A 22,026-nucleotide genomic window follows, 5' to 3' on the forward strand; every position below is an offset into this window, starting at 1 on the left:
TTTTGTTTAAAAAAACAAAACTGTTTGTCTACCATGTGTTTATTAAGGCCTATTTATTTCATTTTATTTAGCCAAAAATGTGAGCTATCTGGAAGTTCTGACCTTGTATGAACCCTTTTGAGCTATAGCCCATGCATACCAATCATTCAGTCCTTCTGTCTGTCTGTCAGACACACATCATGGATAACCTATGCATAGGGATAGGGTAGGCTACAGATGCGTGTGTACTGAGGCAAATAGCCTAGGTTATTGCCCAGACATGCGCTTAGGGCGATTGAGAGAGGGGGGGGGGGGAGAGAGAGAGAGAGAGAAAGAGAGAGAGAGAGAGAGAGAGAGAGAGAGAGATAGACTGACTTCGTTATGGCAACCACCGCGGTCGCACCGTAGGACCCTAATCGAGTTCTTAAAAAAAGAAAAAAAATCAATCAATCAATCGATCAAAGAAGAGCCGATCAGAGGAACCCTGGCAAAGGGAACACCGGGAGATAGAAACACCTGCAACAGGAGGACCTGCAACGCAACGATATCATCCGTATAGAATGGGTCGGACGGGCAGCAGCAGCAGCAGCAGTGCGGTGGTGGTGGTGGTGATGCTGAGGAGAGTCGCGCTGTGTTGCACAGTCTGTCTGCTCCTCGCATCCCTGGGCTCTGCCTGCGGGCCGGGCAGGGGCTTCGGAGGGAAGCGGCGGCACCCCAAGAAGCTCACCCCGCTGGCGCTCAAGCAGTTCATCCCCAACGTGGCGGAGAAGACGCTGGGCGCCAGCGGCAAGTACGAGGGCAAGATCACCAGGACCTCGGAGAGATTCAAGGACCTGGCACCCAACTATAACCCCGACATTATCTTCAAAGACGAGGAGAACACGAACGCGGACAGACTCATGACACAAGTAAGTGCAAGTCGGTTACTTCAGACTATTAGGGTTTAAACCTAATGATTGTGTTATTTATTTTGGTTTTTGGTGGTGATTTGAGTGTAGAGAAGTGATGAATGACAGTTGGATTGGAAGCGACATAAAGCAGTGGATGGGTCTCTTTCTTATGCCAGTGAACCGTGAGGATGCGGGGCTCCTGCATCTCCAGTTGGCTCAACCAGAGCATGATAAATTGAGACGTTCATTAACAGATCGATGGCTGTATGGGGGGCGCATGCCGCTTCTTAAGGCTCGCTTCTTAAGGCTCGCTTTCTATTGGATAGCCGGGTGATAACTTTGTCATATATGTGCGCGTCCTCGTCTACAGCTTTCTTTACGCGCGTAGTGCGCGGTGTACACCCTCACAAGTGAAGGTTTGTGTTGTCAAGATTACTACAAATATAATTACGTTTCTCTGGAAGTTTACACATATAGGCAAATTAACGCTGAAGATTTATATGCGCGCAAGACGCACAAGAGTCTGTCCCTGCTGCGGTGCCCTCGATCTCAAGTCATGCATGCACTCCTATCTATGTCTATTGATCCCATTTTACACGCATCTGCTGCTCCGATCAAAGTCGAGTGACCGTCACATCGCCTATTCTGAAGTTCAGTCCATTGTGTTGCTCCATGCTATTATGTGAGAGAGGAAATTGAGAGAGGTTATAGGGCAAATATCAGTTTTCTGTAGCCTAACAACATCGTTTTTAATCTTGATCAGATCGACTCAACTTAGTTTAACAAGTATTTTAGCCTCTATTAGTTACATGTTCACAAATTATCTATACCTGTTTTAGCATATTTAGAGAGTTGCTTTTTGCTTTTTATTTTATGGCCTACATTTCCTACTGTAACTTTTCACATAGGCCATAGGTCTATGCGACTGAATTTGATAGGGGTAATCTTCATAAAATACAAATTAATACATTATTTTTATTATTAATATTATTCATAATAATCGAGTTTTTATTATTATTAAAAATGATAATAATGCTTATCAATGAAATAGTGATTTTTTTTAGGTGAAAACAAGATGTTTTTTAGTTAAAAAGTAATCACTGAAGTGTTTGATCAGTTAACAGGGGTCTCCCATCCCTCCAGCTCTTTAGTAAACAGAAAATTCATTTTCAGGTGGGTTGCCAATTTCGTCCAATCAGGAAAGAGTCCCACTTATCAGCTTCAATTTGATTGTGTTCTAGTTCCAATTTCACTTGTTTACCCTTTATGAGTCATCTCTCCTGATTGGATGATTGGTATACCGTCCTGAAAATGAACTTTCTGTTTACTAAAGAGCTGAAGAGACAGGGAGACCCTGTTACTGAACAGACACTCTATATTAATTAATGATAACTATCAGAATATAGAGCTAATTAGGACACGATGATTTACGATTCTGTTCCTATGGGGATGTAAGTCGACCGGCGCTGAGTCGTCTGAAGCGGACTTGCCTCTCGTGGCTCAAGTCTGCTTCAGACGGCACGCCTCCGTTGTTTGAACTGTTTCGCCTTGCTGATACCGACTGTTATCATCAAGCGGGCCGCTTGTACCGAGCGTTTCGCAGGAAAAAAAAGGGTCTAACTGGTTGCTGGACCGAGCGTTCCGGTTACCTTTTCATGTTACCAATTTTGACATTGAGTTTTGGGGAAAAAAATTATTAACCATCTGTATGACATGAAACCTGCAAGGTTACCTGTAAGCTTACGAATTTAACTTTTAAATTAGAACAGAGGAGTTATAGTTAAGAACAAACTAGTTTTGTAGGCCTAACACGTTTCTTTGGATATTCACAAAGGGACTGAATCGAATTAAACAATCAAAACATGAACTCCGGTTGATAACTTATTTGAATAAACTATTTTAAATCAGAGGATGAATCAGACCCATTATATAGCCCTATATATGGTGATAATCAGTCTATAGGGGTTGTCTGAATGTGACGTGTCTCTCCCCCCTCTTTCAGCGGTGCAAGGAGAAACTGAACTCTTTGGCCATTTCAGTCATGAACCATTGGCCGGGGGTCAAGCTCCGGGTCACGGAGGGCTGGGACGAAGACGGTCACCACTCGGAGGAGTCCCTCCACTACGAGGGCAGGGCGGTGGACATCACCACCTCAGACCGGGACAAGACCAAATACGGCATGCTGTCGAGGCTCGCCGTGGAGGCGGGGTTCGACTGGGTGTACTACGAGTCCAAAGCCCACATCCACTGCTCCGTGAAAGCAGGTCATTATTGTCCTATGGCGCCGTACCGAAATGGCCTCTAGGTCAGCTGATTAGGCTATACTGTAGCTATGGAGGCTACCAGTGGTGGAAAGTAACTTAGTACATGTACTCAAGTACTGTACTTAAGTACAAGTTTGAGGTATTTTTTTTACTTTACTGGAGTATTTCCAATTTTCAATACTTTTACTTCTACTCCACTACATATCAGAGACAAATATTGTACTTTTAATCCACAACAAAAACTTGAAATCCTTAGTTACTGTAGATTTTGATTATTATTTCAAAACATGTATTAACCACTTTACCCTAATATATACTTCGACTATTTGAAAATAGCCGATCTACAAGTTTGTAGATCGGCTATTTTCAAAAGATTTGTATACATATTGACATTCTGCATAATGAGTACTTTTACTTTTGGTAAGTATATTTTGGTGCCAATACTTGTGTGCTTTTACTCAAGTAAATTTTAAAAAACGGACTTTTACTGGTAACTGAGTATTTCTTGATTGTGGTATTGATACTCTCAAGTAAATAATTTCAGTACTTTTTCCACCACTGGAGGCTACTACTAGAGGCCATCTACTCTACTGATGATAAAGGAGATGATGAGAGTAGTAGTAGTGGTGATGGTGCTGCTGCTGATGATGATAGAGCCTATGTCAAAATAACAAAATAATAACACTAATAATAACCTAATGATAGGATAATAGAGTACAGTAGGTAGGTGGGACTATAGTAAAATATGAGGCCTAACTTTTTGATCTATGAAATCTTGATTGCAGGCTACTTTGGAGGATACAACGCCATTATACACCACCAATGTTTTGTACTACCCTCAAAATAGTCTTCATACAATTTATTTCCCCTTGACATAAAAACACTTCTTTCATTGTTATTGTGGTTTTCTGGGTCATTTTTGGCCGTCCTTACAGAGAACTCAGTGGCGGCCAAATCGGGAGGTTGTTTCCCCGGTTCGTCATTGGTGATCCTCGCAGACGGCAGGACCAAACCCATGAAGGACCTCCAGCTGGGGGACAAGGTCCTGGCTGCCGACCGGAGAGGAAACATCATCTCCAGCGACTTTATATTGTTCATGGACCGTGACGTCGGAACCAGGCGAGAGTTTTACGTGTTGGAAACCGACGAGCCGCGTAGAAAACTGACCCTGACAGCCGCTCACCTTGTTTTCATCACAAGTGACAACGGCACCGACGGGGAGGACACAAGAGCCGTGTTTGCCAGTAACGTGACGCCAGGACAGAAGGTCCTGGTTCTGGACCACGATGCCGGCATGGACCGCTTGATGGCCGTTACTGTGAGACGGATTTACGTGGAGGAACATGAAGGCTCTTACGCTCCAGTCACGGCGCACGGAACTGTCATTGTGGACCGGGTATTGGCGTCTTGTTACGCAGTGGTGGAGAACCACGCTTTAGCACACTGGGCCTTCGCCCCGGTGCGTCTGGGACGCACATTCACATCGCTGCTGGGGACTGTGAGGGATTTCGGGGGTGAGCATCAGGGAGATGGGCTGCACTGGTACTCCGACCTTCTTTATGGGATGGGAACCTGGCTTTTGGACAGCGGGTCCTTCCATCCGCTTGGGATGTCACAAAGTTGAGTCCAGATTCAGGAACTATTCATCTATCTGTCCGAGAAAGGAGAAAGTCTGATATTGAACTTTGCTATGGTCACGATAGGGTTAAAACTCAGAAAATGTGTGTCTGGGACTGGGTCTGGCCAGGAAAGAAGCCGTTTAAAATGTTGTTTTCATTTTCAGACACTGAAGCCCTCATTCTCCAATGGACATTGTATTGACGACGAATAGCCTATAAGATACAGTATAGCTTGTATATCATAAATTGTCATAAATTTATATTTCTTTATTTATTATCTTCTGTATGCTTTACAGAAAGGCAGAACGTGTTCATTTTATAGTGGCCTGGTGGTATATAAAAGATGTAATATTTTTGAGCGCTAAAGCGACTAAAAACCCTGTGAATGATTCATGTCTACTGAATGAATGCAGAGCAAATGTGATAGTTATAACTGATTGTTAGGGCCTTATATTTTCATGGATGGATATAGAGTATAATGTCAATAAATTATATTTTTTATACATTGAAACTCGCCCTCAATCTACTAAGTGGTCTTAGGAAATATTTAGCAGTCATTGTGTCATTTTGGTATGAGAGCTACTGTACCAGGCATAGAGCCCACTTTTCAATTCTCCCTAAATGCTTTATAATACTGTCTCGAGGCATATAAAACGTTGTAGCGTTTCTCGCGTCATTGGATTACACTGACAAGCAACGTTGGTTGTATGGAAGTATTGTAGCAACTGTCATACTTTGTTGTCAGAGCAGTTTGAACGTGGTACTTCATAGCCTATAGCAGTGGTTTTCAAAGGGATGGCCTGGAGACCCCCAGGGGGCCTTGAGGGGGTTTGAGGGGGTCCCAATGCAGCCAAATGAGGAGTAGTTTAATTTAACTATAATTCTGTTCACTTACTGTAGTATAATACAAAAACATTTATGACTATACGAACAATGTTTCAGTGTCACTACTATGAATCTAGTTCTCATGTAGAATTATGACAGTTAATTATGACAGACAGACAGACAGACAGATGATATAAAGATAGACGGATCAATTGTTATTGATTCAGAGGGAAATTCAGCTGTCATATCAGCACCGCAGTAGGCATGAAACACAGATACAGGTAAGAGTTGACAGAAACAAAAAATTAGCAATGTAACAATATTTTAAGAAACACACACACACACACACACACGCACGCACGCACGCACGCACGCACGCACACACACACACACACACACACACACACACACACACACACACACACACACACACACACACACACACACACACACACACACACACACACACACACACACAATACATGCAGTAGTTACAAATACATACAGTACATACATACACACACACACACACACACACACACACACACATGGTACATAAACCTACACACACACACACACACACACACACACACACACACACACACACACACACACACACACACACACACACACACACACACACACACACACACACACTGGCCATCTGCACTTGGACTATAAAAAAGATTAAAGATATAGAAATGGGGATGTATGGTCCAATCATAGTCAATGTGGGAGTTTTTCACATGAAATGTTGAAAACTCCTGGCCTATAGCCTCTGAATTGCCATGTAACAACCTTATCCCAGTGCTCTTGCTCAAGTGCCCGGTGTCACCATTCCATCCCGAGAGAGGAATAGAGTGCCTTTCAGAGAGAGAGAGAAAACCTCAACAAAGAGTGTATTGCCAAAATCATCACATTCAAAGTACTCACATAAAAGGTAGCACATCCCACCAAGATGGCATAGTAGACTCACATTGTGACGTGCTCTGATGAAGATATGACTGGCAAACACCAGTATCTCACAAAATGTGTGCCATCAATAAATTAAAATGCAAAGAATGTAATCTGTGAGTATTCTGCTTGATTTGTGGAGTGTGCTACTATTTTCAGCATTACGTTTGTCTTAGGTATGGTATGGGCAGTGGCCAGGTTATTAAGGGAACGTTTCCAATGCAAGGCTGCTTCCCACAACCAACTTGTTATCAAGGTGGGAAATTCGTCTGGTTTTGACACATGCACAAATGCACATTAAAATCCATTTGTACACTTACACTTACTGTGTATAGTATTGGTGACAGAGTTCAAAGCAAACTTCACAAAATAGCCTTATGCTGCCCCCTTTAAATGCAAATTTTCATACACAGTTCATACACGAAATATAGTACTCTGTACAAATGTTAATTTAGACAGGTGCCTTTTGAAGGGCAAGTGGGAACCCAAAAGTTGGTTGAAGGAGGCTCTCGCAGGATCACAGTCTATGAACAACGCACAGTAGATTGTGTTATTTAGAACATAATGGGTCATGGCATGAAAATCGATTTGATCCCAAGCAAAAGCAGACGAAAACCACTGGTTTAGACTCAAAATGCATCATGGTAAAACACATTCTGCACTCCTGGCTGTTCAAATTGTGGTGCAAGTAGAGCCTCTAGTGGTCGAAAAGGCCACAGCATTTATATATAGTTTTTTGAGATTTAGCTGAGACTCATTCAAATTGCCTGAAGGCCAATCTTCCAGGCATACCAGTAGCATATTGAGCAGGCCTTGCTTAAATTTGAATATTTACCCCCAAAAAAGAACGTGATATAGGAGCTGATTACACCCAGAGATGAGTTACGTTTAAGGTTAATAAGCACACATTTTGAAATATATTTGTAATCGTCGTGTCTTGCAATCAATTAATCTGTCTGTCTGTCTGTCTGTCTGTCTGTCTGTCTGTCTGTCTGTCTATATAGTGAGTGCTGTTTTTCTGGAACCAAGTACACTTGGGAGGGAGGGACGTATAGTAGTAGGGGCCGGGGGGGGGGGGGGGGGGGCGTCAAATAGCTGTATGCTTCTGTGTTTTGGTACACTTGGGTTGATGCGTAGGCCTACTCCAGACCACCTTTCCCAAGTGGATCGGGGTCTGGATCCGAGTCCCTGGTGTGAATCCACCCTCTATGGTATGCCCTCAGCCTCTACCAGGTGAGCCATCGAGACACTCCTAGAATGACAGCTAGATTTCTACCAAATGGTTATTATGGTGATTATGGTTTCTATGGCACGTGACATTTTGGTCTTTCAAGACCATTGTGCGTGATCGAATAATATTTGATTTACAGTATACGTATATAGGGTATAGATATCTGAGGCACTAATACAACCAGCAGTTAAAGTTAAAATGCCAGAACAGCCAACAGTTAATGTTAAAGTGCCAGAATAACCAGAAGGTGGTGCCATTTACTAAATTGAGGAAAACATCACCAAAACTGAGGCCTATATGGATGCAGCAGATATTACACAGTTGTACACCTCATATATAGCAAGTTCAGTAGCCTACTGTCTTTCTATGTATGCAGTGTTATAGCCTACCTAAAGAAAGCAGATCTGAAGTGAAATATGTAGGCCTATCTAACCCTAACCCTAACACAAACTGAAAAGCGCAGCACAAAAGGTTTAATTTGAGAATTGTTGCTTTTCAACAGCCTTATAACCTTTGCAGAAACACGACAAACTGCATCTTTGGTGCATTCATTTCTTTATTCTTTTTGTACAGTTTGTTGGCCATTAGCCAATAACCAAGACTTTTTTATTCCTGTGAGAAGTGAGGTAGCTGAATAGCTGCTTTCCCAACAGCAAATCTCGCCATAATGTAGGCCTGTATGCGTGGTAGACCAAGCAGAATTTGTTTATTTTGATACGTTTTGACTTCATTTCCCCATCCAATCCCTGTTGTCCGTCGTGCATTGCAACAAGAGCCGGTTGTAGCTTTGGGGGTTAAAGAGCTGTGTTTTCACAGTAGATTGCTCCCTGATCGTATCAGACGTCAACCTTGGTGTCAGTCCTTAACAGCTCCAGACACTGAAGGCAGGAACGCACGCAGAGGCCACTTTGACCCGACTGGGTGGATCTTAGCGCCGTCAGCAGGTTTCTCACTACAGGATGCTTGGCAGTTGATGGAAAAAGCCCTTCAATTGACTCAGAACAACAGACAGGCCGGAGTGGGTCCCAGCATCCTCCATCCTCCCCTATATACCCCTGCCAGGCTTGCTTTTCTTTCTTTCCTTCTTTCTTTCTTTTCCTTCTGTCCTTCTTTCCTTCCTTCCCTGACCTTTCTCTTCTTTCTGTTCTCTATCTGTTTGGCTCTTTTCCCTCGTTCTATACTTCCATCTCCAATACAGTATACCCTGTGCCTCCTCTCCCCAGTTATTTGCTTTGTACCCCTTTACCCCATGTCTGCCCTTCCTCTCTCCTTCTCTTCTTTCTTCCCCTCGATATCCATTATTTTACCCCCCTCTCAGCACACACACTGTTTCCTTTCAGTGCCTCTGAGCAATGGCCCCTGTCCACATACGAACCTCCTCCAAGGACAGGAGAGATAACCATCAGTAAATAAATACTTGCCACTGTGGTTGAATCTAAAAAAACTAAACAAAACAAAAACAAAGATGAGGCGTAGGACCAGCATGTTATGCTCCAAGTACACCTCTCACAATTTTCAGCCCAAGTGTGGTCATCTCCATGTGAAAACATTCAATTCACTTATGCCACTATAATGTCTGTCAACTGTTTCTGTGACTGTTCGATTGACATTTATCTGCTTGACCAGTAAATGTACTCTCATCTGCCATCTACACTTGATATTCCATGGCCACGGACACTGTTTTATTAGGACACTGACACCTATATGCACAATGATACCAGATGGACATGACTCAAAATGTGGAACTTCGTCTTTAATAGTGCCTTTTTCTCTGAACTGACTGCTTGCTTACAGAGGACAGCTGCAAACTGAATCATCACTCGCCACCCATAACTAAGGATGACTCTTAGGACCACACAAGGGTCTATTAAGTTCCTGGTACACTACCTGTCTGATTGGCTAGGGATAGGCCCACTGGAGAACATCCCATGTCTATTCTTGACGATAATGAGTAAGTGAATTGTTTATGTGAGGATTTACTGTGGACATTTCACTCACTCCATATCTCCTATAGCAATTCTATACAGGTATATTTCTCCTGGTGCCCTCTCTCCATCTTCTCTCTCTGTAATCGGTATCATTTGACTCTATAACTCCTCCATCATACATCACTCCGCTACTCTCTGTCTTTTACTGTTCTTGCCATTTCTTCTCATCACTTGTTCCCATTCCGTTTCACCTTCTCCATAAAGTTTGCTCTGTGTCAGTGAGTGCATTTGTGTCTGAAGAGTTGTTACACACACGCACGCTCGCTTGCTCGCACCCGCACGCACGCACACTGTGTGTGTGTGTGTGTGTGTGTGTGTGTGTGTGTGTGCGCGTGCATGTGTATGTGTGGGAATCGGTGATATCTTGTTAAAGGTATTTCAGATAGCGGTAGTATTTTATGCTGTAGCATTGTGAGATGTTTTAATGCAGAACAAAGGTGAACGTTCTCTACATATCCCTCTCTCTCTCTCTCTCTCTCTCTCTCTCTCTCTCTACCCCCCCCCATCCCTCTGGGTCCTGTTTGTGTGTCTGAGATGCTGGGCCGGTGGTCTGCTGCCCATCTGCCAGGCCCAGGCTGTGCTCCCTTGCGCCCTCTCCTCCCCCTATTTACCTACCCACCTACCAAGCACTGCAGCCAAGAGCACTACTAACTGCTGAGACAACCAATTTAGACTGCCTCCCCTTCATGCTGCCTGCGGGGAATGTTTCTATTTGAGGATCACATTCCTGTAGGTTATTTTGTCCGCTGTAGCTACCAACGCATACTGTAAATCAAAAACCCTGTTAAGTGCCTATAATGCTTATCCCATTAAGACCCGGGGCCGATGCTAAAAATGTCTTCTAAATCCTAACCTTTTTCTGAAAAGCTTATGTTGCTATATCAGTGGTTCTCAAATGTTTTCATGTCAAGGTGGACCCCCAACATTATATGTATTTGGCCACGGACCCCCATCTCAAACGATTTGGATCCAGGGACCCCCAGAAGCAAAGATCTGAGTTAAAGATGTTCGCTTTAAAATATATATTCAAAGAATTGCATGAATTTTCAAGATTTTTCAAAAGTAGCAGATCTACAAGCTCGCAGTGCGGCATGAAGTGACGCACTGTGAGATTATCTATACACTATTTTTGAATAGCCAAAGTATAAAATAATGGTTAACGTGGTTAAAATCTAAAATGACACAGATGCTTTACCAGTTTTAATGGAATTTTTACAAGTATACTCTATATCATCGCTGTTGGGTGGAAAACTTGTGTGTCCAAAACGATTACTTTTTAGGAAATGGCAAAATTATACCGTGTTCCTATGGATCCAGTGTAGTTATTATTCAGTCACAAGCTCTTGTTAAACTTTTCATTGTTTCAATATTTATAAAAACCCACCAACAGCCTTAGCCACTTTAACTTTCACTTTAAAATAAATAGATAGCAAACATAGCAGATCGGCAAGCTCTCAACTCACTGAAAGAAAACTACAGGTGAAATAGCCTCGTTCCCAGCCTTACTCATTTGCGAAGCGTAAAGCCTGGTCACGACCTAATGCAGCGAGTGTTTATAGGGGCGGGACATCAATACGTATTTCCCCCGGAAACAATATTTTTCGACCAATCGCAACACTTGTTTCATTCACAGAGAATGTAAACAGATCTGTAAAGCGCCAACGTCATTTCCTTGGGCGGTACTTCCGCCAAATTCTGGTACTTCCGTTTAGACACTCAACCAGCTAGGTCTTGCCCAGCGTAGAGGTGAAATGGCTGTTCAACACACAGTGCTTCTGTCCTATTGGTTGGCACGCCGTCAAGGTTCGTCGATGTTGAACCCGACGCTTCGCACTCGTCAGACTTCATAGACTTCAGGCAAGCCCCCAGAACCGAGAGGGAGCAGTGAAGCGCATTGGACATGCTGGCCAATCATAGGTACTGCAGCTTATTACGGCTGGGGCCAGACACATGATCGAGCGAAAACGGTTTCGACCAATGGGCTCGACTCACAAGCTATATGACGCAGAACGCGTCACATAGGCCCCAAATAGGCCCCGCCCATCACTTCTCCCAACCCGGAAGAAGGGGTGAAAAGGGAGTATGCGCTGGGTGAGCAACTCCATACAAGTGAATAGGCGGTTTCCTCTATTATTTTCAACTCTATGACTTCAGGTCCTACCATATGCGCCACAACGACACACTCCCTCCCATTTCCCCCATATAATGGAAGTAAACAGGGAAGCTGATGCTTCTGGCGCATCTGACACCAGTGCTGTAAAGTAACTAAGTACATATACTCAAGTACAATTTTCAGTACTTTTACTTCTCCACTACATCGCAAGATATTGCGGAAAATATTTTACTCCACTACAATTATTTGAAAACTTTATTTACTAGTTACTTTGTACACGCATTGTGAGCTTGTAGATCGGCTATTTTCAAAAGATTTAGATAGATTTTTCAAGATTTTTATACATTTTGAAAACTTGTGAAATGGGACATTCTGCATAATGAGTACTTTCTACTTTGGGTACTTTAAGTGCATTTATTTAATACCAATACTTTTGTAGTTTCACTCAAGTACATTTTGAATTCCGGACAGAGTACTATTTCTACATTGCAGTATTGAGTACTTTAAGTAACAAATATGAGTACTTTTTCCACCACTGTCTGACGCAAATGTGTGACAGGGGCTAAAGAGCAAGGTGCAGGTGTGGATCTGCCCCATAATTCACCTAGAACTCTGAGGTCTGCTGACCAGTCGCTGCTGACTGCTGACTTCAAGTCCTTACTTAAAACTCACCTTTTCTCTTTGGCTTTTAACAACATCTTAAATTTTACGTTTTTGTTTGCTTTTAGCCTACACGGTGCTCAATGTACAATTCCTGTTTAACTCCTATCTAACATACCTTCTGTGTACATAGGTGTAAATGTACAATCTCGTTTTTGTGTCTATGACTATGTCTATGTCTATGTACATGTTATGTTTTCTTTTTTCTTTGTTTTGATGTATTGCTTTGCTTTTACCTGTGCAGCACTTTGGTCAACTAAGGTTGTGTGAAAGGTGCTCTATAAATAAAGTTTGATTTGATTTGATGTGATCTACAGTACACCTTTCTGGACCAGCGCCTTTCTGGACCAGACCTATAGGTTGAGTTTTTGTTCACATGGTTGCTCACCCTGCTTTAGGGGAAATGCTGAAGTAATTACTTAAATCTATATGGTGGTAGCATTCACATCCTTGCACAATATTAAGTCCAGACGTCTTGCTTGAACCCAAGAGATTCAAAAGAATTCATGCAGAAGCCTGAATGAAAAAGATGTCTTCTTTGATTTTTGTGTTGTATTTATTTCGTATTTCATATCATTACATTTTGTGTACATTGACACAGGAAGAATCTTACGGACCAGATCACTGAAATCAGCCCTTATCTATTTTCTATTATTAGTAATAATTCACTTTCCACTGGCTGTGTTCCAGATTCATTTAAACAAACCAGCATTCAACCCAGGGGCGTATGTCTGTCACAAGGGACCGCGTGCAAGAATTATTGTGGGCCCCCCTACTCATAATAATTTATTGGGGGGGAGAGGGGGGGGCAATTATAATTATTATTGGAGGTGTTACAACCCCTGCAGTCCCCCAGGATATTCTACGTATGGCGTGCTGTGTGCCTTGCATTAATTTCCCATTATTCCCATTTCATCAGTGGGCCATTTTCTACTGGCTTTGTATAACTAAGATTGCACTTTATTTTTTAGGTCGAAGATTGAATGTTGACCCTTCAACTTAGACAGTGATAAATCAAGGTTAATGATAACAGTAATTGGATATGCAGCTAAATTGAACACGATTATTAGTGCCCCAACAGGGGGGCCCCCTGCTGTGGGGGCATGTGCAGCGCATGCCGAGGTGTCAGACCACAGTCAGATGCATTGACTGCAATGGCCTAAGGGCCCTTTCACACATGCGCTTCAAACGTGTCCGATGTGTCAGCTTCCCTGTTCACTTCCATTCTATGGGAGCAAAGAGGTGGAGCATCCATCCCCTTGCAGCGCCGTGACGGCTTTGAAGTGTGTAAAGTACGACACATGTGAAGCGTCTTTGCCAGCCAATCTATTTTGCTTGTAGTTCTCTTCAGTGAGTCGATATTTATTTTAAAATCTTTATTAAAGACTAATTTCTTCTCCCTTGCCTTCAGTGACAGCTGATGGAGCCCTGTTCTCCCTTACTGGTGCTAATGTTTTGTTTGTGTGCATTTCATTGTATGCACATTTTTTTTGTTTTATCCTGTACAGCACTTTGGTTGACCAGGTCATGCTACATGTGCTATATGAATAAAGTTTGAGTTGAGTTGAGTTGAGAGAGGCAACACTCCCAACGTAAGTCCAACAAACTACACACCAGAAACTACCGCCCACAGCCTCGCAACACCACATGGGGAATTGACACATCTGAAGTCTCGGCTTGCGTTGGCTACGATGCGTATGAAGCGCATGTGTGACGGTGCCTTTAGGCAACAATAGGCTCATCTCCAAGTGACCTCTCCCCCTTGCAACTTCTTACGGTGGCTGAAAATAATTTGCTCTGTGAGAGGAGAGAGATTTCACTCAGGTTTCCTTCATCAACCCAACACTGAAAATACACACAATTATATTTGGATGCTGCAGTTGCTTGATCTCATCGCTGCCTTTGCCACAATATCATCATAATGCATTGACAGGCAGACTCGCCACTTAAAAACCCTCTATTCTGAGCAAAACTGACCTGACTTGCAACTGTACTTGGTGCACTCTTTATTGTCTCCGCCAGGCCGAAGGCATGGCGAGAGAGTATGTTTTACCCTCCGTCCGTCCGTCCGTGTGTCCGTGTGTCCGTGTGTGTGTCCGTCCTGTCTGTGTGTTACCAGCTAATCTCCGGCACCGTTGGCCCGGTCGCTCCGAAACTGTGCACACACACTCCCTGGATGCCAATTCAGAACCTCTGCCCCAATTTTTTCACATGGGCCTGTTATAGCGCCACCAGGAGGCCGATTTGTGCAAAACCCATTTTTTTACATTACTCCTACAGATTTTATCCAAACGTCATGCAAATCGGTACACAGTATCTCTATAGTCATGTGATCAACACGGATCTGTCCGATTTCCCATATTCCATCCCCATTGCCTATGGTTGGCTTCCAAAGTTTGCAGGATTGACCGTTTTGAACAAAGAGCCTCAAACTATGCACGCAGCTTGCGATTTCCGTGAAACTTCACATGCATATTCCCACTAGGCCGAGGAAGAAATGCCACCTTTTTCACATTGGCCTGTTATAGCGCCACCAGCAGGTCTAATTTAGCAAAACACATTTTTAGAACAAAATGCCTCAAATCATGAATGCAGTGTCTGATTGCCGTGAAAGACCTAAGAATAAATGGCACCCTTTTCACATTGGCCTATTATAGCGCCACCAGGAGGCCACAAGAACCTACCTGACCTGGCGGAGACCTGTGCTCCGAGGAGCACTTTTTCTAGTTCCCTCTACAGTACACCAAATTTCTTCGCTGAAAATAGCCGATCTACAGGCTCTGAACTTGTAGATCTGCATTTTTTGGTGGACGTTACACCCAGAAATATAGACTCAAATAGGGCTGAAGTGGCTAAAGAAGTTGGTGGGTGTCATTGGAACTGCATTGTCTCCATTAGCGTCTTTTGTTAAAGTGCTGTCAAAATGAATTGTGGAGTAGGCTACCCCAAGCCCAAGGCAAGTTTTTGTTACATTTTTAAGTTGATAAAAGTCGACTTTGTTATTGACTTGATGTGGCTATTAACATTTAAATGCTTTAAGTCTTCAAATTCAGGAGTCAAGGTGAGCACTATAGTTTTCAGTCTTTCCTCCTTGGCACCAAGACAATCATCTCAGCTGGCACATCCAATCACTGATTTGTTCAATGCACTCAGTCACTGAATGAATCTATGCGACCATAGTCACGTGGTGAAAGAGGTGTGAATGCAATTTTCGTGTATTTTTTTAATTTGGCCTAACGGGAGCATGTCGTCGCTGTCGGCGGGAAACCTCATGTGTCCAAAACTGTAACCTTTTCTGGATTTTCAAATTCAAAAATAGCAAAAGTAGCAGATCTACAAGGGGTCTGGGTCTGCTACTTTTCATGCTTTTGTGTGACACTGTAGTATGAATAAGTAAACTAGTGCATTGGTTCTCCAAGTGGGGTCCGTGGACCCCCAGGGGTCCTTCAGGGAGTTCCAGGGGGTCCACAGCTAAATGTTGGATAGTTAGGAACCAAATGGACCCTTATGGGTCTGTAACTGTGTACAAATGGAACCAAGTGGACCCTAACGGGTCCACTTGGTTCCATTTGTACACTCTCAGAGTTAAATTAACATTGATTTTACAATATAAATTGGGGTGCCAGAGATAGAAATGCTATCAAATGGGGGTCCGTAGCCTAATGCATGTCAAACTGGGGGTCCTTGAAATGAAAATGGTTGAGAATCACTGCTAGAGACGTAAAAAATCTTCCCCTGGCATATCTTTTGAAATGGGGGTCCAATGTCAAGTTGGGGGTCCTTGACGTGAAAAAGTTTGAGAACCACTGGGATAGTGCATTCATTTACGAAACAAGAAAGAAAATGACTTGAAGTCATATTCTACCAGGTGCTGTGTGTGTGTGTGTGTGTGTGTGTGTGTGTGTGTGTGTGTGTGTGTGTGTGTGTTTGTTTTCATAGACCTGATTACTTGTTTTTCGGAATGCTTATTTCTCTCGCCAAACCTGGCAACATAATTTGCGACGCGAAACGCTAATAATGTTTTTTATATAAGTGGTGGCAACATTTTTAGACACCACACAGGTCTTCCCAACAATAGCGAAGATTGAAGTCAGTGTGAACATGGCCAAATAATAACTTAATAGCCAAACTAGGTCTAATGAAGCACGCTAGCATTTAGGCTAACTGTGTTAGCCTGAGGCTGCAGTACAACTTGCACTGTCTGCTCTGCAACTGTTGCAGTGTGAATGAGGGGAGCGAGAGTGGAGGGCTGTTACTGTGGGTGGCGGGCCGTCTCCCCATTTGTGTGGCCATTGGCTTCAAGGAGTGAAGGACAGCCAGGACAGCCAATGACGCAAATGTGTCGAAAATATGTCTAATGCAAATCTGTAATATGTCGACCACTGCTCTGACGATTCTTAGACTCAGGCGCTCTTCGAGCACCTGGTAAAAATACAAAGAGTTAGTACATGGAGATTGGAGGTTTCTGCCCGACAGCAACAACGTAAAGGTTGAATAGAGGATTGGACCTTGGGAAACTCGGATATAGTGCCAAATGGTTGGCCTATACCAGGCTGCCCTGGCCTGAACAGATGCTTTTAGGGCAGTGGTTCTCAACCAGCGGTCCGGGGACCACCAGTGGTCCTTGGGGGGTACCAGGGGGTCCCCGGCAAAATGAGTTAACATAGCGTCAAAATCATTTTAACCGCTTAGCTTTGGCTATTTTTGAAAAGTCTTGAAAACGTGTGCATATTGAATATATAAATATATATGTATATATATTTTTTTAAAGCGAACATTTTTAACACAAACCTTTGCTTCTGGGGGTCCCTGCCACAAAACGATTTCAGATGGGGGTCCGCGGCCAAATGTATATCAATTTAGGGGTCCCTGGCATGAAAAAGGTTGAAAACCACTGTTTTAGGGTATAGACCTAACATGCTGCAGTTCTGCTGTGAGTGTTCAAATTCATGTCATTTTAAGGTGTGTTACGTAATAATTTAGCAAAGATCTCATGATCTCAAAGCATGTGAAACCCATTTCAAACCTCTTACAGAATTACGAAGCCACGTAGGTGTAGACTGCTCACCATGTGAACCCTTACCTGACATAGGATCAAGGCGATCTCTCCTTTGTCACTCCATATATGCTGCCTCGCTCTCGTACATTTGTTTGGTTAAATAGAGCTCATGTTTGGCTGTCTTGCGTTCTGTAAAGGTCACTACCAGACTAGCGGTCACTAAGGCGTCAGCTAGGGATCCTAATAGGAAACGAAGAATACCACACCCTCCCCCTTCACCACCTCTCCCCTACGGCATTACTGTATAACTGACCTTGACCGTGTTCATCATGATGTGTGTGTGTGTGTGTGTGTGTGTGTGTGTGTGTGTGTGTGTATGTCCTTCTGACCTTGATATGCTGCATATGGCCTGACATTTTCTTACTGTGAGCCCCCCTCTACAGAAGCTTAATGAGCAGCCCCAGAACACACACACACACACACACACACACACACACACACACACACACACACACACACACACACACACACACACACACACACACACACACACACACACACACACACACACACACACACACACAGATATGCGTGTACTGTGTACTGTACATCTTGGCCTCATCTGCTCTTCTGGCCTCGCACACACGCGCGCACACACACACACACACACACACACACACACACACACACACACTTTGCTCTACTGGGACGATTAAGATATCTGTGAAAAATGTAAGATAGTGTTTCATGTGCTGTACTGTGCTCTTCATGTGGGAAAGATATAGTTCATAGTTCATTGTTGTTTTGTAAGAAATTTATCATTTCTTTATACTTTATTTTACCCAAGTAACTGCCTGTAAATGTCATTTCTAGTTTCCAGGAGGTCAAGGCATGTAACAATCCCAAAACTACAAGATGCAATAATCATGATAACATAGTAGTCCACAATACGATATTCATCATGTTAGTTAACCCAATTAAACCGGGAAAGTATCTGTCATTTTAGATTGTAGCATTGTATGTTCCAAATGTCCACTTGGACATGCTCAGAAAATGAATTGCACTCTGCTTGTTTGAGGCTTTGTGCCACTAGCTTGTGTCTCTTAATTGGTACATACCTAGCAGCACTGTTTGACTAAAGCTAAGTTAGCTGCTGAGCTACATGGCAAGGCTATGTTGCTCAGCCAACAACCAGTTAGACGTTTAGCTAAAAACCAAGCTATCAGCGAGAGAGTCACTTCAAAGTAGAAGATGTTTCACTCTCATTACTCTGCAGCTGTTCAAACAAAACAATACCATTTTACACCTGAATACCTATGGTAGATGCCATCACAGGCCCACAATAATATTGAGACATTCCAGGATAATACTGAGACATTTTTGTTATGGCGATATCACAATAACGACGAATATTTTATGGTTTATAATGAAGTTTTATATTTACCTACTATATTATCTTTAAAAAAATCTTGAATTTATAGATATAACTGCACATTTTTTGGTCATTATCACAACTATTCCATATTTCTCTTGCCATATTACCGATATACATCTCCTTTTAATGTTTGTTCTAGCTGTAATAATTCCGAACATAAGTATACCCTCAGCTCATACCGGTTTTCTTTCATTTGGAACAAGTTCTGAATGCAGCTTTGGAAGCAATTTCTGTTGTGCTTTGAAGGCCAATAAAACTGTTTTCTGAGCTATTATGTCATAGAATGTTAAGGTCAATCAATGCAACACTAAATCTTTTGTCAAATATTTATTTTGTTGCTGAAAAGTCAGAGCTCTTAGCAGAAATGGGAGAAGAGATGAAAGCAGGCACACAACAATTTGATCGAAACTATATTTCAATCCTTTCCCCCTCAATTTCAAGATTTTTAAAATACTATTTTGTTTTGGTCTAACCTCTGAATCATTCCTTCCGAGTACTGTACTGAATAGAGGTTTGAAGTGCATAAATATTGGGTACAGCATTATGTTGTTATGGGGCCCTAAATGCCAAAGAAAACAGGAAACCAGAACATATTGGATAATGTACTAATTCCTTTATCCAATGTCATAGCACTCGTTGATTAAAAGGAACCATCCTACAGGCTGAGTTGTATTATCCTCAAGATACTACAAACATTTGACAAATCCTCATCAATGCCACACACACGCACACACGCACACACGCACACACGCACACATGCACGCACGCACACACACAGACACTCACGCACGCACGCGCACACACACACACACACACACACACACACACACACACACACACACACACACACACACACACACACACACACACACACACACACACACACAGAGAACAACAGTCTCTCTTCTCACCTAGACTTTCCAGCCCATTTCTTTAAGCTTTTAGGTATTACTATTTATTATTTGCAATGAAATTTTAATTTACGCTTATCTGCTGTCTGTCACCATAAGCCTCTCAAACCAGATTCCCTCTGGTAACAGCCTGTGGGATCTTTATTTTTCCCCCTTATAAAGCATGTGTATGCATGCTCACACACACACAAGTGCGCACGCACGCACGCACACACACACACACACACACACACACACACACACACACACACACACACACACACACACACACACACACACACACACAGAGTATACATAAAAGATTAATTAGCCGTCTCCAGAAGTGACATGTATTGTTTACCTGAAGGATACTCATCTCCCTTGAGATCCAACAAAGAGGCAGTCAAAAAGACAGCAAATTAACGGGAAGCAGTTGCTGAGAGAGAGAGAGAGAGAGAGAGAGAGAGAGAGAGAGAGAGAGAGAATGAGAGAGAGGGAGGATGAGATAGAGATGGACAGAAAACGTCAGAAATGCTCACAAAGACCACAATAAAGAGCTGGGGTGGGAGAGAACGAGCAGGGGTAGAATAGATTGGGAGTATAAGTGGGATGGGGGTACGTGGGGGATGACAAGAGCGCAAGATGAAGAGATAAAGAAGGGCAGAGAGAAGAGAGGGGGAGATAACATTGTTAGAGGGCCAGTTCAGAGACACAGCAGACAGACAGTAAGGTCCCAGGGCAATGTGAGGCATCATCCTCTCTGCCTTTGTGCTGCCCTCCTGCCATGTCTAAAAGAAAACCCATTGATTCTGGTGTCGGCTGTGCTTAATCCTTACACACTCTAACACAAAGATACAGACAGAGACAGATAGAGATTCTTACAGAATTTATTTTCTCCACTTTTTCTGTGGTATGTAGAGGCTACTGTAACAGCATTAAAAACCACATTTTGTTGCATCTAAAATCCCTCAATCCTCATTAAAAAGAAAAGAAAAGAAAAACATTTCCACTTCTACTCTCATTACTGTCTTCTTGTTTTATTTGGGATAATTATTTTTGCCATGTATTATTCTGGAGGAAGTTGCACAATCCAAACAGCATCTTCTAAACAATGTGGTGATTAGAGCACTCTTAACCCCAGCATCTCTATTCTGGGAGGGAACAGACTTCAGAATAGGGGGGAACGTTCACTAAAAATAGCCAATCCAAATGTGAGGAAAATAGTCACACAAGCACCGGTGGTGATTTTCCTCTAAAATGGGTGTGCTCAAAATGTCTAAAACACCGATGTCACCCTTGTGTTTTACGGCGAGTTCAGACCACATCACATTTCTGGTTGGTTGCCACTTTGTCTTGTATGGTCTATCTATCTTATCTACATATCTGTCTGTCTGTCCCAGAACGTAACGACCGTATGATATAGGAATACTATTCCCCCTAGCTTCCTCGCGCCCTGATGGCTGCAACACAGCCTGGCTAGGCAACAGAGCCTGGCGGAGATATGCGCTCCACGGAGCACCCTTTTCTAGCTTTGTGAGTGCGTTCATACAGTTGGCCAAAGTTGAATTTGGTTGAATTCTGATTGCAGCGGCAGACAATGGAAATGCACTGCTCTCACCACAGACCAGAGTGCAACAAGTGTGCACCAGTCTTCATTGATGTCAAGGGCACTTGTCGCCTATGCGCGTCCTGTGTGAAGGGAGTTTATATCCAGCTGCTGCCTGCCTGTTGTCTATTAATCACTTGTTGCTAGCCATACATCACTGTGCTTTTTTGCACAGTGAGTGTTCACCATGAGGTGTTCCTTAAGCACCACTTAAACCCTAAATGCCGTACTTAATTGAACAGGGTCCCCCAGAGCTCTATATTCGATCGCCTTGTTGTTTTCCCCTCTACACCAAATCTCTTCGCCTGTCACAGTCCCACCCCTGTAAGCTTGTGGTGTCACAGAGTAATGTCAGAGCATGACATCATCAATGACATTATCAGGGTTTCTCACCCCTGTGATGTCTCAGGGTGATGTCACAAGGGAAGTTGGAGGGACCTAAAAGCAAACTCGCAGAGACAGACTCTGACATCATTCTCTGACATCACAAGCTCACAGGGGTGGAGAGAGATAGAGAGAGTTGGATTGTGTTCTATTTGTCCAGAACTTTTGTCTCCGTCTTTTGAAATAATA

The 22,026-nt window shown here is 43.0% G+C and overlaps 1 protein-coding gene across 1 annotated transcript; it reads left to right on the forward strand.

Moving 5' to 3' along the window:
• Window positions 1–539: 539 nt before the first annotated feature.
• On the forward strand, window positions 540–5,247 carry shhb (sonic hedgehog signaling molecule b; the record flags this gene model as incomplete). The annotated part of the gene is made up of 3 exons (XM_084056834.1): window positions 540–887; window positions 2,872–3,133; window positions 4,069–5,247. The coding sequence occupies 3 exons, from the start codon at window positions 540–542 to the stop codon at window positions 4,755–4,757; spliced, it is 1,299 nt and encodes a 432-aa protein (XP_083912960.1). The 3' UTR covers window positions 4,758–5,247.
• Window positions 5,248–22,026: the final 16,779 nt, after the last annotated feature.

This window comes from Gymnoscopelus microlampas, assembly GCF_963454915.1.
Source record: "Gymnoscopelus microlampas genome assembly, chromosome: 5".
NCBI lineage: Eukaryota > Metazoa > Chordata > Actinopteri > Myctophiformes > Myctophidae > Gymnoscopelus > Gymnoscopelus microlampas.